Raw genomic sequence first — 22,613 nt, forward strand, 5'->3', positions numbered from 1 at the left:
TCGTCTCGTCTCGTCTCGTGTCGTGTCGTCTCGTTTCATCTTGTCTCGTCTCGTTTCGTTTCGTCTCATCTCGTTTCATCTCATCTCATCTCATCTCATCTCTTCTCATCTTATCTCATCTCGTCTCATCTCGTCTCATCTCATCTAGTCTCATCTCATCTCATCTCATCTTCATCTTCATCTTCATGTTCATCCTCAATTCATCTCACCTCATTTCTTGCGCCTTCATTCATGGCGTAATGTCAAGTTGTAAAGAACGTAAACGGAGAAAAATAGATAATAGATTCATGGTTCATGCGAGGTAATAGATTCTTTAATGATTGAAGAAAATTAAGCTTCTTTCATCTTCTCTTCTACATCCTTGGAATTTAGTCTGATCTGCTGGCAAGACTTGAATCCTAGGTCCTATCGTCCTCCGTTGTTGCTTCTACCTTCCTTCTACCTCTTTGCTTCTCGCCATCTTTCTACCTCCTCCTCTTGAATATCGTGTGCTACACGCTTCCGGCTGACAGTGCGCTTTTTAGGCCTGCGCGCGCGACTCGCGCAATGGACGTCGCAATCCCCTCCCTCTCTCCTTCCTTCCAACGTGACTCTCGATGAACCGCAAATCTCCCCGACAAGCGAAGAGGGTGGAGTCCGTCGCGGACGTTTCATGCAAGATCGCGAGGCGTTTATGATACGACGACGACGACGACGGCGAAGATGACGACGGCGAAGATGATGATGATTATGATGATGATGATGATGATGATGATGATGATGATGATGTTGATGATAATAATGATGATGACGATGACGACGACGACGACGACGACGCGTATTCGGGTGTATCAGTCATCAGACTCCACGCACCAAAAGACAGGCGCCATGTCGTCGTTTTCTTCCTCGAGCAACCAACCGATCGATCTTCTTCAGTAGCGTAATGTACGCACAACTAGCTGGTAAATATCCTACTCTTTGTTATCAGGTAAGTGAAGGTCGCGAGCGGAGACAAATCGAAACGGTACTTGTGGTAATTGTGATGCAAGTGAGTTTTCTCAAATAATCTTGTGAAAATATTCTCTATCCGTTAATTTTAGTACAAGTATTTCGCATCATGTGTGTGTTGTATATTTTCAAAAATTTTACAATTATAATACAAGAGAAATTGAAGAAATTAGATTTAAATGTGATATTACGATGACTATTTATCGATTTCTTTTTATATTGTTAGAATGCAGCATATGCAATGTCTTTTTAATATAAAATAAGAAAACTGTACAATGTGAGAGATCATCCATGAAATAATTTTAATGCACATGTAAAAGTAATATTGATTCAAAATGTTTAATTATGAATAACATCCACATATATTATATCATATTAATATTATTTTGTTACAATGCTGAATTGGTCTCTTTTAACGTAAAATATTAGAATATGTATGAAATGTAAATTAACAAAAGTAATATTTTTTAAATAACGTTAATCTAAGATGTAATTAATTTTTGTCTCACAAATTACTATTTATTGTAATTTTTATTTATTCATTTATAGATTAATTTATATTGTTTTTTACGATATATTTGTTCTTTTTTTATTTTTATAGTATAAGCTGTAAGAATGTGAAATTGATATGCTACGATATGAAAAATTAATATTTTTGGCATGATATCGGGTCGAGGTCGAAGTGTAATCCGCTATCAATTACGTAATCACAAGATAACGTGGTCACCACGTGGTTTTAGCATACTTGGTAAATGATTCGTGAAAATAGATATCGAATTATATGAAATGCATAAAAACGAGAAATAAAGAATAAATAGTAACTAGTGGGATTTAATGTAATTTTTATTTATTACGTACAGTTTTTTGCCAACTTTTTCAAGTACTAATGTAATCGAAAAAAACGGTTATAAGCGTGGCATGAGGCAAAGTTGAATTTTCTCTCTTTAGTTTTCTTAAACTAACTTAAATTGAATAAAACACTTTAAATGAGAGATTTAAATGATTATTTTTTAACTAAATAAATACTTGGTAATGTTAAAATGTCATCTTTGGGAGGCAACTAGTTCTAAAGGAAATGCGTTAAATTTAACAATAAAATGGAATAGTTGTCACCCCTACATTGAGCGAATTTTGCTCGGATAAACGGCGCACCCAGTACTGATGGCGTGGTGTTTAATTAAATTAGCCACGTTATAGAGCAGTTCCCTGAGGTCATTCCCGTGTCGTATCACGTTTATTTCGACGCGTCACTCTTACTCGTGAATTTTTCTACCTTGCTGTGTTATCTTGTGTGTGTGTGCGTGTGTGTGTGTGTGTATCTCTCTGAATGTATACTATTTTTATTTGAGGATGTTTACATATATAGTAGTGCGTCACATTTCTTCTATTCACTCTGACAATTAAATGACTGAACTAAAGTCTATTAAATATTCAATCTAAACTAGATAGAACAATGTCATCCCGAATATTATGATTGTACTTAACAATATAACAGTTATATTCCATATATATGTATTCCACAACGTGAAATGTAAAGAGAGCTGAAAAAGATAGACTTTGGAGATTTTAATTGAAAGTCATTATCAGTTTAATTAATATATTAATATCTGTATATAATTACGATCCGAAAGCATTTAACTTTAAATGTGAAGACATACGGTGCCTAACGTACCTTGTTCGAGCGTGGATAACAGCGCACGCTCTTATCCTTCGGATGGAGGAGCTGTAGAGTGTAGACCCGCTCATTTACTCGAAACGCGTCGAGAGAGAGAGAAAGAACATGTGTCGCGTCAAGAGCCACGTATAGCGCATGCGCGAGCGTGGATAGTCTGGCGCCAGCAGGTGCGGTTAAATATAGCTTATGCAACGGTATCCTCTCTTCGTTCGCACACTCTCTTGGCTCTCTCCGCCTTTTTCTCACTGTCCTCTCTTTCTCTTTCTCTCTCCCCCCTTACTTACCGAAAAAACACGTAAACACATGGTTAATATGTATATGATATGAAAGTATTTTCGAAGCTCAAATCTTCTAAGCTAATCGTTATTTTATTGGTATGTCGAAATAATTGCGATAGCTTTTATTTTCAATCCAACTTAATTTCCATGAAATTTGTATATAATTTTATTTACGCTAATAACGGGCGTGTATCCAGAAAAATACAATCAATTTATATTTTTAACGTTATGCCATGTACAACGTGTTGAAACATTCATAGTCGCCCTTATATTTGCAACATACGTGACATAATTACAATCGATTAGAAATATATGTAGTAAACTTGATAATTTACATAATTTAATTCAATAACGACATTTTATAATTTATATACCATGTACTTTTTCACATCATTATCATCATTATCGTTTTACATATTTTAAGTAATGGATAAGTGAATCGTACAATTTGAACGATATTGTACGCGAAAGAAATCTTTTTTTCTAGTTAGGTCTTCAGGGACAATGAGAAGAAAAAAGAGAGAAGGAAGCAAAATCAAACGAACGTAAATAACGTTCTACTCATTTTGTGTAGGTTTCAGAATAATAAGATTTTTAATAATTACGATTAATTATTATTTTCAACTTGGTATCGACTTGGTTACAAGCAGAAACTTACGATCGCGCCAAGTCATCTACGTACTTTAATACGTATCTTTGTATGATACGTGCGGTATGTTGATCGAGAGACTTGATTTGCATCTGCAACAAACATGGGGCCTGAGCCGCATATCTCGCATCTTATAATAACCCGACATTTCCATTCATCCAGCATCCATCTTATTTCTCGCGTTTCTACGGAATCGAAGGCCTCGCGACACACGTCGCAGGCGGATTCAAGTAACGTAATACTTAATACTTGTAAGATGTTTCTCAAGAACAATTTGCTTCATGAATTTCCTAACGAATTTTGGGAATAAACTGTAAGGATTTTCCCTTGCTCTTAAACTTGGTTATTTAAATACTTGGAAACGCTCTTTCACAGTTGCTTCTTCGTGTCGTAATATCTTTCTAAATTTTCGGAATTACATAGACACGACTGTTTTCTCTCCCAACGATAAATTTTTTAATATACGATACTTTCCATTCATCGTATCGACAATGTTGATACTTTTTAGCATTTTATTTCTGTACTATAATCAATAAGAAGTAAAGAAGATATGAATTGTTCAGTTTTATATTAAATAGGAGTTTTTTTAAGTATATGTATGTTATATTCAGCAATCTTCTCTCGATATCGAAACCAGTGTCAAAATTATCAATCTATTGATACAGATTGATTTCGGTTTGAACAAGTGTTTTTCGATAGCTCGTTGAATATCTCACTGAATGTTAAAAGAATCGTTGGGTATCGATACGCGTTATTGTCACGTACATCTACGTTTATTTTATTATAATTCGGCACTTTCTGCTTTTCGTAAATGAATATTTCCAGTCGTCTTTCTATACGAAGCATTGCAAGAGAGAATGTAAGAGAAAATGAAGATATGACGTTGCCAAGTATTAGACAACGCACATAAAGAAAAGTATACAGTACAATTCTCTATATAAAAATATATATTTCTATAAGAAACGTAGAGGACGTTCTCTCAATTGTGAATATTGTCTGCCTATACATATATGGTAATATAATTTTATAAAATACACGAAAATGTGTGTTTGAATGAGATAACATTGTTTTCTGCAATAGAACGATGCTTATAAAAAAATGATGAAAATTTTTCTCGAGATTATGATTTTCGAGATTTTGCCGATTATCGGTTTCCTATCGTTTCTGCAACACTTGAGATAATGAGTGATAATACAATAATACGTACGAGAGCGCATAGCGCGTATTCTGTTACAAACCGACAATATCCCACAGTCTCTAGTTTACCAATCGCCTCGATCAATTAATTTTTTAACTTGTTTATTTTCCCATTGCCATTTTATTGCACAAAGGAAAAGTAAATTAACTTTTCGTTAAAGTACTTGATTAATTAAGAATTTACTCTCTCTCGATTTCTGAATTTCGTAGTTTTATTAATTTACTTATGTTGAAAAAATTATTTGAAACATTAATTTTTTCAGATTCTTCAAGGTTATACATTTAGACAATCACGTACGTTACAATCATTACATCATATCATACTTTGAGCGAAAAAAAGAAACTGAAGCTGATGTGCGCAAACGAAAATTATTTTCCTACATAAAATTGGCGTACAAACACAGCCATCTCTGAGAAGTATATTAATAATGTTCATCATGGATATCAGTCTACAGTTATTTACATAAAGAGCTATCGATACAACCATCAGAATCATATAACGCCAATTGCGGGTAGTATCGAGCGATTGTTACTTTTAGTTACGTATGCTTTAGTTACGTACATTGCAAATTGCATATTTCTTTAAATTGATCGATTCATCTCATTTAATCGCATAAAACTATAAAAATAAAAAGTTATCGAGAACATGAATATTTGACAAAATACTTGATATCTTGTCACGTGAAAAAATATGTTAGGATAAAACACAAATATCTAGTAGAATGTTATTATTTGTTTACAGTATAGGAGAAATGTACATATAATATGTGGTAAGAAATGATATATACATATGTAAGATTGTTATAATATTTACACCGTATACTAATTTTTCTTTTAAATATATTACAAATAAAAAAAATGGCGTTACTTATGTGTGAGTTTGTCATTTTGTGTTGCGTTATTTTACCACCTATACATATAGTCCCATTCGTTGAAGTCGCGTTGGTGTGACGACCAGTTCGGAACTCGCTTTCACGAATATCGCTATGACGACACCTGCATATAAATGCAGAGATCGTCCATCGTTTCTTCGAATTTGCGTTTTAATATTTAAATGTGGTCGTGCGAGTGACCGAAAAGTAGATAGCTATGGTTAGAAAGCGAGAGAGAAAACGTGAAATATGCGCGCCCACTACATAAATGTCGCTTAATTTAAAAGGCGATAAAAAAAGACTTAAAAACTTAAGGCTGCGCTCTTTTCCTTCTAATTTTCGAGTGAGAACATGGTTCCTATAATATCTCGATTTCATAAGCAATCCCCAGATCATTGCATAATATACTTGCAAAAAATGATACCTAATTATTAGTTTAATTTACAAAATAAAATTAGTTTATTGAAAGAGTGAGTGACAAACATGAACGTAATTAAACATCATCACTAAAAAATGGACCTATGATAGAAATAAAGTTACTTTTTCTTGGTTCTTCTTTTCTTTTAGCAATTTCGACAAGGTCCACATTCCAAAGCCAAGTCGAATGTCCAGCGGATGAAAGAAGAAAAAGGCGAATGCAAAAAAAGCGCAGTTGAAAAAGGGAGATCTTACAAAGAGCAAAGATCACTCTTCACGTGGCGGCAAGATGGCTACCTACGGAGTATCTGTTCACATCTTACCGGGCAGCATTAGATTGAAGTAGAAGGTTCTAATACTGTCAGGTAAAGATGTCGTCAGGATTCCAAAGACGACGATTAAAGGCGAGAGGATTTATCAATGCGAACGAAAACAATTTCATCATCTCGATACAGAGCGTTAGTTGTCCTTTTCTTTTTCATCACATTTTCTAAGAAATTGTAATACATACGTGTCTCTGTGTACTGTAAACAAACTGAATTGTAAACTTTTTATTAATTTGAAAAAGTATGCGTGAATTTGCGTGTATGAAGAAAATGTCAAACCTCTGTATATTGTACATATTCGACATAAATAAACTCGTAGTAATATTTACGCAGACGTTCAAGTAGATTTAAGCGACTAGGAAATTGCTATACGATATAGTTGAGAAGATTCTTACCGTCATATAATTTCGTAAATTCTTCATGATAAGGCGTACAAATATCTCTCGCTTCCGTACGTGATAATAAACACTGTGATATTTCATGGAATCTTATCAGACCACAATTGGTATGAGAATACGCCTACTCTCCTTTTTCGTAGAGCTACAATGAAGTAAAATCTTTTACAACAGAATCGAGACGAATGTGTTTCATTATCTCAATGATTATTAATAGTGAATTTCACATATGAGATGTTTTGTTTTCTTTTGTCTTTACTCGGAGGAAATAATAAAAAAACGTCTAATATAATGAAAGAATTTTCAAGCAGCGATTCGATGTAATTCTTTTGAGTTTTACTTGGCTACGCTAAAGCCTGCTCGCTCCTCGGAAAAGAGGCAGGGGGAAGGGCTACAAAAAGACCCAACTCTTGGTGCGTATAGTCTAATCTAAAAATAGAGGAAACGTCGTGTCTGAAAGTTTCTTGGCGAGAGCAGATTGAAAATTCATATATTGGATGTTTCGAAAAACTATCGTAAAAAATAAAATCACCAAATAGAAAATAATTACCTCGTGATTAGTAGAAAATAATTACATAATATTAATAATTATCTGTTACATATCTACAATGTATAATAATAATATGTAATAATCTATCGTAATACTATATTATCCTTAACTAATCACATATTAAAATTTTCTAATCTCTTCCCTTTATTAAAAGTTGAGCGAATATTTGTTTATTTGTTAACGAAGCAGCTGTAGACATAATGTATACTTTTATTATATAGATCCGATATTTACAATGTAAGTGTACTTTCCATTTTAATTATTACATTAACTTTTATTTGCTTTTGTTATGCAATTTATGAAATAATCATGTAAAATTACTGATACAATTTACTGGTGGTTTGTGAAATTACCAGTGATTTTACCTATTACAAAATAATTTGACAATAAAGGATTAAATATTTTTTCAAGGTAATACATATAAATTTTCAACTCGAAAAACTAAATATTTCTTATTTGTAAATTATGATTAAAGTGTATTAATTAATGAATATAATATAACAGAAAATTTTGTATTTTTGTTTCTACCTCTTTTCCTTTTTACAATTGGTAAAAGTGTGAGTAACTTTACCGACTGCAGTTAATTACTGATAGGTTTATATTCTTTATACTGCAAGGACTGCAAGTATATTCTATTATACATACTACTACACATATTACACAACATTTTCAACGTTTGAGTAAATTAATTTTTCTAATAATTTGACCATTTTTGGAATTTGCAAAATATTTATTACCGGAATAAGCCTAAAGCCGTTAGTTTTATCGACATTCTATGTTAGAAAATGTAAATTATATCAAAAAGGAAAAAATGTTTAATTTTACTAATTTTTGGTACACCTGACAATATTGGCTTGATACAATTCTACAATAAATATGTACAAAATGAGAGCAATATTAGAACTAAGATAGCCTAGAAAAAAGATTATTTGTAATAAAGACCATAAAGAATTAAAGTCGAGAAATCCGAGAGAGGTAATGAAACTGATGTAGATGGAGTTGATTGACCAATTGTTGGGCAACTCGGGTACAATTGGCAGCGAGCCGCGAGCGACGCTGAGCGGCGCCGAACAATGCCGAGCGGTACCGAGCGGTACCGAGCAACACCGAGCAACACCGAACAACACCGAGCAACGAGACTGCAAATGTATTTATGTATAGACGCACGCCTACATAGATATATGAAGCGATCTCTCAGCTGTTTGTCCGAGCGAAACAGTTGGAGTCTGTTGGAGGGCCGAGGGAACGCGGATGGGGTCGTCGAGATCGTACCAGACGAATTTTCCGTGCAGCGAGCGCAACGTCGTATTTATTTTTAGTCTCAAGTGTGCCATGTCAAGAAAATTTCTGCTGCGTAACTGCGTGCCGCGGAATTGCTAAGGACTCGCGATTTCGCTCGACAATCATTCTCTCTCACGTGCGATCCATTCGCTGGCTGGCAGATCCTACCGAGTGTCTATGCACCGTTGAAATTGAAGGTCAGCTGAGATAACTCCACCGAGGATCCAACCATGAGGAAGACGCGCGTCAGCATCTTCCGCGATATCTACTATCAGCCGTACGACGATTGCACGAGGCTCAAGTTCTACTCTAGCAGCAAAGGTAGATTTCTTTGCTATTTTTAACGGTACCTTTTTAACGGTGCAGCTAGGGCTAATGAGTTATACGACACGAGACATTTGACACAAGAGAAAACATTTCTTGTCGTACAGCTAGCTTACAACTAATGCAGCGCATGTCATTGCTGAAGAGATTAAAGGTCCACAATGGTTGCGTCAATTCTATTTGTTGGAACAACAATGGAGAATTGATACTGTCTGGGAGTGACGATCAACATCTTGTTCTAACTAATGCACATAATTATGAGGTACATCTATATTCCATTGCTTTCCTTGAAATTTTACATTTATTTCTAGACTCTGTCCAAGAGGATTGTGCCAAGATTATTTTGGATTTTATCCTTGAAAATCGTGTGTCTAGAAAGTCAATTGCGCTTGGCAATCCTCAAAATACGGAATGTAAAACGTAGTGAGACAATTACTAGTTGTTACCTTATTTATAGATATAAAAACAAATTACGTTAATACATTTTTCAAGAAAATCTTTTCCAGTTAAATAGTTAATTCTAGTCAAGGTCCAACATTGACATAGTTAGAGATGCCGATGCCAAACTAGATACTGGTATAGATTCATCAGCTACATATGCATACGGTTAATTTTATCCTTTGGTACTGTCACTCACCTTGCTCACTTTTATTTATGCTGAATAAAGTGTCTGTAACAATTAGTATTTCAATAAATTGAAATTAATAATTTCATTGGTCAGTAAAGAGTCAGAAAAGGTGTGTGGCATTCGAGAAATAAGACTTACATTAGACTGTTTATTGCGATAAATATTACCGCATGCCTCAGTGATCGAATTGGTGAGGTGCCCGTTTAGGGTGAGGGGTAATATTTTTCGAAATAAATTTATAATCAAATTGTTTCAACACTAACACCTTGTCACGGTTCTCAGCCCTTTCCTAGTCTATTAGTAATTTTTTTCCATTCAAGGTATTAACGGACTACAAAACAAGTCACAGAGCAAATATTTTTAGTGCCAAATTTTTGCCTAATAGTGGAGATCACCGTATTGTTTCTTGCAGCGGAGATGGCATTATTTTGTATACAGGTATGAAAATTAATATGCGCGCGTGTGCGTGTGCATCGGTGAGGATAATATGAATGAATGAGAAATCCAAGAGTATTTCAATCACGTCATCTTGTTTACAGACCTGATGAGAAGAACGGAAACGTTCCATAATCAATTCACCTGTCACACCGGCACTACGTATGAAATAGCGACAGTACCCGGTGAGCCGCATAGTTTCCTAAGTTGCGGAGAGGACGGGACTGTGAGATGGTTTGATCTCAGGCTGAAGGATAAATGTAACGCTACGAGATGTAGAGAGGCAAGCACACACATTATTCTCCCTATAATTACAACACTCTTGAAACTGTACATGTATTTGATTAAATGCTTTTTCTAGGATGTACTAATCTCGTGTCAAAGAGCCGTAACCGCTTTGTCCGTGAATCCTGTATTGCCTCACCAAATAGCGATCGGTTGTTCCGACAGCACTGTAAGAACATTCGACAGGAGAACTCTCGGTACACCAGTCACCGGTAATCTTTACGTGATGTAACTGCGTTACGTGTCGTGTATCATATTGGTAACATGTGTATACATCTAGGTTGGACGGATGCGGAGAGATCAGTGAGACCGTTGTGCAGTTTCACTGTCCCAGAGTTTGAAGGCAATTCTTACAGGATTACGTCGTTGAGCTATAGCCCGGATGGACAAGACGTCCTTGTCAGCTATAGCAGTGATCATCTCTACTTATTCAGTATCAAAGTAATTTACATTTTATCTAAACACACACATACATATATAAAATATGTTATCTATATTTTTATTTATCTCGGAAACTTATATCCAGGATCAAGGCAGTTTGCAGCTGCGAAAAGACGCGACAATGGGAAAGGGAAAAGGAAAGAAGCATCCGTTAAGATCGCCTCAACCAGTTCGTCGTTTGAGACTTCGCGGCGATTGGTCCGATACAGGTCCCGATGCCCGTCCAGAAAGAGAAGGAGGACGTCGCAGTGGTACAGGTAAATTAATTCTCCTTCTCTTACATCTTACGCATATGTCTGTGTATCTTTTATATATCTTGTGCAAAGAAATTCCACTATACAATGGTATGTCGTTTGTTAGAAATCGCTCAGGCAAGACCGATGTTGCACACGTCCTTGATGCAGAGGATGACAGATGTACTCAGCAGAATGTTAAATGACCCAGCCACACGCGCTGCTTTGAGTGGCGGAGGTGAGGATAGTCTGGAAGGTGTTATCGAGCAACCGGAAGGTATTCAAACCGCTGAGAGTAATCCTGAACCGAATGTAGAGAGAAGTAACGACACGGTTGAATTGAGTGCAGAGCACAGCAATATTTCGGGAACAAGTGGTAACCAAAATATATACACCTGTCATACACATATTATCATGCTCGATTCTATTAAAGTGTTGTTTTTAGGAGATGCAAATGTACGCGCTGACGGAGCCGAAAGTACAGACATGGTTGAAGCAATCAACATTGAGAGATCCCAAACTAGTGGGATCGAACAATCCCAAGAATATGACCAGTTACCGTCGTCGAATATATCCGCGAGTTTCAACAATGATATTCCTATGGAAACTGAATCTAGTCAAAGCGATCAAGCGCAAATCACTCCTGTAAAATCTACAAGTAGTCATGACAGAACTGAGCATGATAATGTATGGAATCGAAATGAGAGTGAAACGTCATGTGCAAATATAACTAGCAAACAGGAGAATATGATGGAAAATCTTCAGGATAGATTAACAACGATGCGGGATGGTTTTCTTGAAAGGTAAGTTTAAAATTTTCCTATTGAGATCTGCTGTGTGTAAGATTTTTCTTTCTCCTCTCGAAATATTAGTATGTATTTTAACTGATAAAAATGTCAAGAGATGCGAAAACGAATATATCTATCTAATGCATAATTTAACAGACATGGTAGTGAACCTGCTGTGAGTTTAACGTATTCTGACAAAAGCTCAACTAGTGCCACGATATCACTTGGTGTCGGTGATGAAATGACTCGCGACAGTTACCATCCAGGTGAATACTTGAAATCCTTGCTTATTTTAAATATACATATATATTAGTATAATTGATTTTGTACAGCAATTTGTTTGTCAGGACCGTCTGGAAGTAGCGACGGAACTCTTGACGCAGGTCCGAGCAATAATCGCAACCATCATCGTTACAACGATGAAAGTAAATGAAGTTCTTAATCGCTTTGTAATATATATATTTACTTATTTAGTAATTTATGGCATTTTTGCAGAAGCCAAGGGGGCTGTGTACATTGATAGCGATGACGAAGATACTCAATCAGATGAAAGGTTAGATTAAAACATTACATAAAGGTTTGACTCAAATTATTCACACTTGTCGGAATATTATTTCTAGAATTAGAATTTTTTCATCTTTAGCAATAACTTTACAGGCTACTAAATCCAGTCGAGGAGATGGACGAAGCAATTACCAATACTCGTTCGTCGCAAGGACACGAGACGTTTGATGATGCGTATCTGACGGAACTCTGTGTAAAACGAAAATATATGGGACATAGAAATGCCAGGTTTGATCTACTTTTTACCTCTACTCGTAACATCTCCAAATTGTCAATGAGAGCGATATAAGCTCTCAAATACTTAGTGTTAAATTCGTGTGAGTGATTTCGATTTGTATAGAAATGATTTAGAGGTGAGGAGACTATTAGTATTTATTTTTATTAGTATAGCTATTAGTAGTTTTTAGATTAACACGATATTAAGTAATTGCGCCAAGAATAGCATATACCAAATCAGCTTGGCAAGTTTGGTCGCTGTCACCGTGAATGACAATAACTTTAACCGAGTCTTCATCTAATCAAAAAGTGCACCAATGTGTAAACGTCTGAAAGATCGGAAGCCAAATCATTGACTCAAGTAGTTCCGAAAAAGCCTCCGAGCGGACTGGGCAAACTGTGCAATATTAAAGCCGCCGAATTATCTCTGACTAGTTGCCTTTCCCCCACTTTTGACTCTAGTTTCTTTAGGACCATGATCAAGGAAGCGAATTTCTGGGGCAATGATTTCGTCATGTCGGGTAGCGATTGCGGTCACGTGTTCGTGTGGGAAAGAGACACTGCAAGATTGTGTATGTTGCTGGAAGCGGATCAACATGTGGTCAATTGCTTGCAACCGCATCCGTATCTTCCAATGCTGGCTACTTCCGGCATTGATTATGACGTGAAGCTGTGGGCGCCGATCAACGACGAACCAAGCTTCGACGAAAAGTTTGCCGAAGACGTAAGTTGTTTCCTTTTTATTTTCAATATTATATTAAATAGAAACATTATGTAGAAGAAATGTGTAAACGTCTCTTGATAATATTCTCATACGAGGAAAGATAGCTTGACGTTTGATTTTGCTTTCAGCTGAAAAAAAGAAATGCAGTTATGTTGGAAGAGACCAAAGACACAATTACTGTACCTGCGGTTTTTATGATCAGAATGCTGGCATGCCTCAATCAAATACGCAGAGGTAGTGAAAATTTTTAGTAATATTCCTTTCGGGGTCAGTTTGCGATAATTCGCTACACTAATATGTACAGGAATACAGAAGTAAGAAAAATAAATCCAACATTTTTCGGAGTCTTCCATTGTTGTGCGCAGGTATTATATGATTGTTGGCATTGAATGGATGTAAAAGCTTTATCTGACAATGAGTTGTATTGCATTGGGCGTGTCCTTGTTCAAATTTCATAATAGAGTATAAGATATCGGTGAATTGACAGAAGCCGTCTTTTTCTCCTTTTTTTTTCTCTCAATGTGCAAACCTACATTTGACTGGTATTTATATTGAGCATTTCTGTGTTCTTAAGTGTCTTGTCTATAAAATTATAAGTAATATAAGTTATAGTTATTTTGATAATGCCTAACATATTTTATAAATGCTAATACATTTCACACCTGCTCAATTTTGCTAGAGTTCGAAACTGAACAAGTTAGTAACATATATTTCTTTACATTTTCTCCATGTTATTTATTTGAAACATTTTCCAAAGATGTTACGATATTTGCTACTTACTATATCAACTCACACATACGTATATCCAGATTCACTATCCTTAAAACATGTCTCTGGTGAATGCCATTATATCAAAACGAAACATTTGGTCTACTGACAGTATTGACATTGGAACAAGGTGTAAGATATTTAAAAATGCTGCAATTTCTCTTTAATCCATCTGATTACTGCCGTGGTTGTATACAAGTAACAAATATGAAATTACAAATAGTTATTCATTTGCTGCATGCATATCAAAACTGTAAGAAATAAAATTTTTGTTTCACTAATTGGCCAACAGTTTTTGATATATACGCAACAATAAATATTCTTATCCCGAATTCTTATTAAGATGATATTAAAAAGAAAGCAGTGTATTAAAATGTAACTTTAATAGATTATTTGTAAATTCTGTGATTATATACAATATATATATATTATTATTGAAAAAAATTATTTCAATCATTTATGATAATTGTGCAAGAAATTATATGGTTTCTTACGGAATGTTAAAATGTCACTTAACGAAATGTTTGTTAAATTAATTTTCTTACATTTATTCTATACAAGTGACAATTTAGTGCAAATGTAGCGTGTAAAATATTACGTACACAATATTCTGTGCTGTGCAAATATATACTCAACATCTCTGATTATAAAAAATCATATACATAGATATTTTTCAAGTACGATTCTACAAGGTGGATAAAATGTCGCAAAATTTCTTTTAATTTTTATATAATTTTTTTCAGCTGGAATAATTAGGATTAAGGACAAAGGATTAATAATTGTGCAGAATTAATTAAGAAGGTTACAAGGAGAATATTAATTATCAGATATATTAAAACTTGCATAAAATTTTTGCAAACATTGTTCGTATGTGGATTTTTTCACCAGTTAAGGTTAGGTTTTGAGAACATTTCTAACAAAATACAAGACTTTTTGTAATTGTTGCAAGGGAGCCACTTTTTAATACTTTTTTATGTTTTCCAAATCCTTGAAAACACTTTGGTATGATATATTCATTATATTAACTATAAATTTATTAGTTTCTGAATAATTTCAATAATTTCTTTTCATAATTGATATACAGCATAAAATTTTCGAATTAAAACTCATAAAAAAAGTGTATTCTTACAAACTAACCGGTGAAAAAATGTAACTTTACGTGCTGACATGATTTATAGGAGCGTGTGTGTTTTAAATTTGATGCAATTGTCAACATTTCTGATTTTCTCCCGATGACAACCTTCTCAATGATACAATCTTCATGTAAAAGTGATATATTGGAAACTATGTTACCGAGATATACTTGAAAGAAATGACCGCGTTCATTCTATGACAAAATTATAAGAATCATGTAAACTATTTTGTAGGTCGAGGTCGCAACAGGAGACGGAGCAGCGACGAGGGCGGCGAATTACGAGGTGGCTGAGTCGCCTTGGACGATACCGCAAGTAGTAACGATAATAAAACGGAAACTCGCGTATTAATTACGGAATTGTAATGATGATAATGCTTAATTTACCGATCGAATCAAGAAACATAGAAGGTCCTGATCGACGTAAACAGATCTCGTGATATATACGTAAAGTCCAATTGGAATGATGTTTCGGTACATAGATGTATCTCATGTATCTACAAGATATCCGATGGCATTGTCAGTGTCATACATAACTGTACATGTAATAATGTACCAAACTGGGGATGGACTTGACTGGGATGATTCCTCGAATACCCAAGTTTATACGTATAACTGTCTCTTTTTTTCTTTTTTGCCGCCTTATGTTACAGTCGATATTTAAAGTGGATCCATATTCTGTAGTGTATTGGACAGAAAAGGAATTTTGATCTCTGTATATATTGTACTTTACGTTTTACCAAGTATGTTAGCATCTATGAATATTTATATTCCAGCTGTGTATGTCATTATGATACGGCTTCGTATATCTTGCAAAGAGATTGTTGTCGGTGAAATAAGTGCAATAATGTGTGAAATAAGTGCAAAATTAGCATGCTAGTCCAAGACTTGCAATAAAAGACATTTCGTCTCCGTTTGTACATATCTCCTCGTATTATTAGGAACGAAATAGGAACGGTGATTTACTATCTTTGACGGCAAAGAAATCAACTTGTGCAATCGGAGATTGTCAAGGTTTCAAACTCTTACGTCTCGTCTTACGTATACGCATGCGTATAAACAGAGACTGTCTATTTATTTTAATTATTACAATCCCTTACTTATAGAATATTTTCTATATTAGAGTCAAGATTAAAGAATAGTATTTCGTAGAATTTTGTAGAGTTATATTTCATGCTCGAGAGGACGAGTACATAATACTGGGTTATAGCTGAATGATCAAGAGAGAGTTTTATTTTCTTCTGTTGTTACTGCAGGCACAAATATCTTGTAAATTGCACGATCAACTTTTCACATTCGTTCTGTATGTTTATGGTTTACATTTATCATCGAGATTCGAGGAATAATACGACGAACGAAGTGTCAGTAATACAATTTGATCCCGTAGAAAAGGATAATGTGATTCTAACGTTATTAGGACATGAAAATTTTTGGCGTAAGGCAAACCGTAATACGTGCCTTACAGATTTTCAGTTAGAGCAATAAAGTACCGATAATAGTAATTGTGTCTGCTTGAGAGATAGGCAGATTTATGAAAAATGCCGAGAATGTTAAAAATCGATAATTACGTCGATAATCGTGTTACGACGCCGCATCTCGCATAGCGTGACCGCTTGTGAAATTTTAGTACAATAGTCACATTGGTAAAATATGGTTAACGACCGTTAAATGAACAACGTACACGTAAGCATGAACGACATGTCTTTACAATTATGTAATATCAAGAGAAACCTGTTTATAATAAAAATATCAACGCCCATTATAATATTTCCTTCAACGTAGATCCTTTTCGTCTATGCGCTAATGTCACGTATAATCATTAACACGCACGCACACTCTCTCTCTCTCTCTCCCTCCCCCTCTCTGTTATGATGTGGTAGAGAGTATTCAAAATTATGCCGTTTACATTGCACACCAAACATATACATTACTCTTATCATCAAATATCTCAAACGTGAAAGAATTCTTATCGCATCGTAAAAACAAGTCGTCCGCGTCGGTAGCGGATATCTAGCAAACGGATGAAACATCGTCTTCTATACTAGCTCATTTCGACTCATTTCGAATTAGTCATGTGAAAGAGAGATGCGAGTTGAAAAAGAAATAACTGAAAGCAATAAACAGATGAGACAAAACCACACGTCAAACAATAGAACCTAATTTTAATAACACAATATGAATACCACATTTGTAATGAATAATGAACAAATAATATATTAGCACTAGAAATGATGATTAGAAGAATTGTAAACGTATCAAAACAATGGGCTCTAGTGATCGCAATAGAAGCGTAGAGAAGAGATCGCACGTAGATACGCCAAGTTTACATACGGTTACTCTTGTCTTCAATTATAATAAGACTAATGCCTAATTGTATTTATTGAGGGCTCGATGAAGCTATCATCGACGCTCTTTCATCTTTTCTACATCTTAATTCTCCAATAAACACTGCTTTAGTGATAAGGAGGAAGAAGACTGAAAACCAGGACAAGCACTACATCGAAAATGCGACTGAGATTAAGAATTATACTTTGGCTTATTTTGCTCCTAAACAATTTACAAAGTCGATAGGTACCACCGAGGATATATTGAGAAGAGTATATCAAATTCTAATAATCTGTGTATATATATATATATATATATATATATATGTAAGAATTGCACATTTCCGTTAAAAACAAAGCAAAATTTTGACGGTACGAGTCGGAATCTTTCACACAATAGCATCGTTTACAATCGAGAGGATCACAACGGATTCAAACATCATTGCAGAATTCAAAGTTATTATCATTTAGAGATACGTTGACAATTGTAATTTTAATCCCTAGTTTGAATCTTTCGAGAGAGATGGACGAAAAAGAGAACAAGAAATAGTCGAGAATGTTTAATCGAAGAGTGACGTGCGCGCGTAGAACGTGTGTGGACCGATTCTGTGTCTGTGTTTCTTTCCTTTTTATTTCTCTCGGTATTAGCACAAAATTGTTATTGTTTATCCATTTATTCGTAGATTCAATAAAGTTTGTAATAATGAATTTAGCGATTATATATTAAGTCGCTATCGATGAGAGAGAAAGAGAGGAGGGTGGGAGAAAAGAAGAGGGAGGGGAATGAAAGAATCAATCATTTTTCGCATATAATCTGACGTTTCGCTTCATTGCTTGACGAGCTAAATTTTCTTGCAAGAAATAGTCAACTTAAGAGAGAATTGAAAAAGAACATTGGAGAACACGCGAGTATTCATCGAATGGATTCGTATCGATACTTTCGATCCGATCGAGAATCGGACTTCTGACTACGCTACCATGCTTTTCGTTTCACTTTGAATATAATTCTCAATTCAAATTGAACAATTCAACACAAGTGTGTTATAAGTAACATTAAATCAATTCTTTACCAGAATACTATTCGAAAAATTACATACAAAGTTGATTATTACTAACTGTAAGGAAGGATCATTTAATTACAAAAACGTGACGACGTTAATCACAAGGCTGTTATGCTAAAATCCATTTTGTAAAAAAGAATCTGTAAAAGAATCGCGTAAAAAATGTAATTATATAAAGAAATACCGTGATGAGTACTTTACTGTAAGAAATACTTGGACGTTACTCGAATGAAGTGACATTCGTCATAATAAATAATAGCGAGATTTTACTTTACTTATTTTCTTTAATTGAATCGAAGAGAAGTGCAACAGTGGATGTTTAGTTGTAAGACGAGTCAAATCACACATCACACCTAAATTTCGATTCATTCTTTCAACTAGGTGCAAGATTTGTCGTTTTCTTCCTCCCCCTCTCTCTCTGTCTCTCACACACACACACACATACACACCCTACACGCCTCCCCCCCTCCCTCCCACACACACACACAGAGGTTCAAAGTATATAAAACGTATATGCTTCTCACGCGTGTAAAAACTCGTTATTTCCATCTTATATCTTGTTTCTCTTTTCTCTTATTTCTTTAACATAACGTTACGTTATACAAATATCGCACAAGTATGCGGCGGTTTCTTCCTTTTTAGTATAGTTGGTGAGAAAGATAAATGAAAAATAGAGTATTTTGAATTATAGTCATTAGAGTGAAAAGTTTTTAGGTAAAAGGATATTTCCGCCGGTTTCGTTGAGCCCTATCTCATTGTCAGATAGAAGTACAAATACCTAGGCGGAATCGTTCGCCATTACTCGTCGCGCACGCAGAACGCACGGGCGGGTTGACGTATACACATAAAGATACGACATGCATATATGTATATCCATATATACATACATCATATAATAATAATAATGAGTAATAATGAGATAACAATAACAACGATAATAATAATTAGTGGTGACAGTAATGGTAATTACAGTAAATGTAATAATATTGATATTATAATGAGGATAATCGTTTACATTATCCGAAAGGATCGTCACTTTCAGACTTTTGGAGGCATGGTTGGAGTGCGCGACGCGTCTTTTGTTCCGTCTTGTGAAAAGAAAAATAAAGAGAAAAGAAACGGAGAGAGGAAGAGAGAAAGAGCATTTATACTTGCGCTTTTTGAAACAAATGATTACAAGTTTTACTAAGGTAAGATACTCGACGTAAATATAGTGTATAAAAGAGCAAATAAACTATTGTAAAATGAAAACGTTAGATTAGAGTCAGAGACGCGGATAATGTTACAATTAGTCTACGCGTTGAACCTTTACCAGCTCGGTTGGATCGTTCCTTCGATGACGATTACTGATGACTCCTCATCGCTCGAACCGATCTGCTCAAAGTGCAAATCTAACACTCGAAATGTGTAACGATGAGAAATTAAAGCGGGACGCGGCGATTACAGGTTGCGATACATACGCAGTTTTAACCCGTAGGTCATCTGTCATCGTTACATCACATATCTCTCAAGTACTTAGACATAATCGCTAATTCTCACCAGTCACATGCCTAGATTCCACAAGATTTAGGAAGAAAAGAAATGTAATTTCTCGAGTACTAGCTTTACAGCTTTTCTCTTTCGCTCCTCTTTCGAGTCGAGTCGAGTCGAGGCGAGGCGAGGCGTAGGCGAGGCGAGGCGAGGCGAGGCGAGGCGAGGCGAGGCGAGGCGAGGCGTGGCGTGGCGAGGCGAGGTGAGGCGAGGCGACATCTTAGCCCGAATGCCATAGATTCGCTTGAAAGAACAATGACACGGCAGAATGATTTTTAAATATGCTCCGCTTTTGCCATCCCGCTAAATCTCACTACTCGGGATCTCGGGACTCGATATTACATCTCTCGTACAAAGATATGTTGGTCTATAATACAAAAGAGTTGGTGAAAACAGTTGATCGTATAACGAAATCTATCTAACGAAAGTAAGGATGTCGACCGATCGGGCCTCGGCCGACGAATACTCGCGCGACGTACACGACGTATTACGTTTATTACTTAGAAACGTGAGTGAGTGGGGGCGCAGCCATATGTACATCTGTTTTTTCCTTCATGTATTTTCGGATACGTGTATCGTATTTCTATAAACGCGAGATACAACTAAATCTACGGCTTGTGTCATGTTAACGTAATCGCGAGAAGGCTTGTACAATCGTTAGTCCTCGAGACCTAGCATTCGTGCACAAATAGTAGTACAAGTACAATCTTATCCCATCACGTCGATACAAACCAGACGAAAAAGCACAACGACGAGATACATTGTCCAACACATTAAAGCTCGAGATTCCTCGGCGCGTCTCTTCGTTACGCGATGCTATTGATCAGCGACGAGGGATCGTGACGCTCGGGAGAAACGCGGAGAAAGAGATTACGACACGCACGAGAGCCAAGAAAATGGAAAATAGAAAATGAGCAAACTGCTGCGGAATGTGAGAAATCTGGAGATTATACTTACATATGTATATAATACATGATCCTTTACACTATGTACCATGCCAGTGGTGCAATCAACCATTTCGGCGAGGTGAAAGCGAGTGTAAAAGGAGTAAGAAATGAAAAGTTGGCCAATTCCAAAGGACCTCCTAAATGTTGATTACGCCACTGTGCACTGTATCCATATCAGAAAAAAATGTGCAACCAACTCGTCGAAAACCACGTTATTGCTGATGCACATGTGGAAATACAGAGTGAGATTACAATAGATGTTGCAAGGGAAGAAACTCTTACTCGGGTACGTACACCCGAGACGGAGAGAAATTCCATTTATACTTCAACTTCTTTTTTCTGATACGAGTACAAACACCTGTGCTTTTCGCTATAATCGATACAATGCAATAATTTATACTTTATTCGAGCTCGTACGAGCTTTAACAAGTTGCAGACCACTTTCAGTGACAAATCTGACAAATGCGAGCATCGCGAAACACGTCCTTCTCCGCGCCTTTCAAAATCCCTCGGGGGTATGAATTCACTATTAAATATACGAATAACAGTAATAATCATAATAACAGTGCGTCGCGTTTCGATCGGTGTGGAAAGATATCTAAAAATGAGAATATATATCGACTTTAGTCACTCGATTCATCGATTTCGTTAACATTCGTAAACTCGTATTTATAAACGTTTATAATAAAGACCGCGTTACGTCATATATGTATATGTACATGCACGCATGCACGCGCGCGCACACACACACACACACACCCACGTAACATGGTCAATACTATATTTATATTTATATATATATTTATATTTATATATAACATTTTGAATTCATTTGAACGCATATGTCGGTTGTGGCGTTTGTTATATCAAAAAACAAAAAAAAAAAGATTATGCCGATCGTTGCCTATAATCAGAATTTCCGATTGATTGATAGACAAGGGTAAAGAATAAGTCGACTCGCCTTTTCTTTTTGCTCTCGGCGACAACGGCGTACGATGGTAATAATACAATAAGTATAATTATACAGTAATAGCAGTAATGGTAATAGTAGTAGTAGTAGTAGTAGTAGTAGTAGAGTAGTAGTAGTAGTAGTAGAGTAATGGTAACAGTAGCAATAGTAATAATAGTTGCAGTAGTAATAGTCATAGCAGTAATAGTAGTAGTCTTTAACGTTACTGATAATCATGTAATAACAATAATAAATCAATGAATCTTTTTTATACAACAACCACACGTAGAAGCGACAAATTAGAGTAGTAGAAATAACTATTCCTTAATCTCGCAATTTTATGTTTATATTTATATTTAAATAGTTATATTTCTATATATTTATTTATAATGTATATCTGCAATATATTATGTGTGTGTGTGTGTATACATATGCATACACATGTAGACATACATACACATACGTGTGTATATATACATATACATGTATGTATGTGTGTGTGTATATACATACATATATGTAGTCCTATCTGTATCCTTGTATTAATATACATATGCGTAAGATGTGGTACGCGCACGTGCGACCACACGAACGTGGCGTGGTCCCACCATTTGGAAAAGTGCATTCATTATATTAT

At 35.4% G+C, this 22,613-nt stretch overlaps 2 protein-coding genes across 10 annotated transcripts; both read left to right on the forward strand.

Annotated features, from left to right (window-relative positions):
* The first annotated feature begins 186 nt into the window (after positions 1-186).
* Positions 187-6,733, forward strand: LOC105560116. 4 transcript variants are annotated; one of them, XM_012008931.1, is made up of 3 exons: positions 187-695; positions 795-967; positions 6,226-6,733. In XM_012008931.1, exons 1-3 carry the CDS (start codon positions 653-655, stop codon positions 6,409-6,411), a joined length of 402 nt encoding a protein of 133 aa, XP_011864321.1. In that variant the 5' UTR covers positions 187-652; the 3' UTR covers positions 6,412-6,733. The 4 variants fall into 4 exon arrangements, 2 of the variants coding, with proteins under 2 accessions (XP_011864321.1, XP_011864322.1); XR_001008799.1 differs by lacking the exon at positions 187-695 and having other exon boundaries at positions 750-941; XR_001008800.1 differs by lacking the exons at positions 187-695; positions 6,226-6,733 and adding an exon at positions 1,589-5,125 and having other exon boundaries at positions 750-941.
* A 1,736-nt stretch (positions 6,734-8,469) lies between these two features.
* LOC105560117 (DDB1- and CUL4-associated factor 6-like) lies at positions 8,470-16,927 on the forward strand. Of its 6 annotated transcripts, XM_012008936.1 has the most exons (17): positions 8,470-8,948; positions 9,059-9,213; positions 9,900-10,017; positions 10,119-10,297; positions 10,376-10,511; positions 10,580-10,740; positions 10,826-10,997; positions 11,101-11,349; positions 11,419-11,776; positions 11,918-12,027; positions 12,094-12,186; positions 12,257-12,314; positions 12,419-12,553; positions 13,004-13,265; positions 13,394-13,499; positions 13,570-13,630; positions 15,401-15,476. In XM_012008936.1, the coding sequence occupies exons 1-16, from the start codon at positions 8,858-8,860 to the stop codon at positions 13,581-13,583; spliced, it is 2,397 nt and encodes a 798-aa protein (XP_011864326.1). In that variant the 5' UTR covers positions 8,470-8,857; the 3' UTR covers positions 13,584-13,630; positions 15,401-15,476. The 6 variants fall into 6 exon arrangements, 5 of the variants coding, with proteins under 5 accessions (XP_011864326.1, XP_011864323.1, XP_011864324.1 ...); XR_001008801.1 differs by having other exon boundaries at positions 13,394-13,630; positions 15,401-15,430; XM_012008933.1 differs by lacking the exon at positions 13,570-13,630 and having other exon boundaries at positions 8,473-8,948; positions 15,401-16,927.
* The last annotated feature ends 5,686 nt before the right edge of the window (positions 16,928-22,613 follow it).

The sequence above is a fragment of the Vollenhovia emeryi genome, unplaced genomic scaffold (assembly GCF_000949405.1).
Source record: "Vollenhovia emeryi isolate VEMERY1.0 unplaced genomic scaffold, V.emery_V1.0 DF939241.1, whole genome shotgun sequence".
NCBI lineage: Eukaryota > Metazoa > Arthropoda > Insecta > Hymenoptera > Formicidae > Vollenhovia > Vollenhovia emeryi.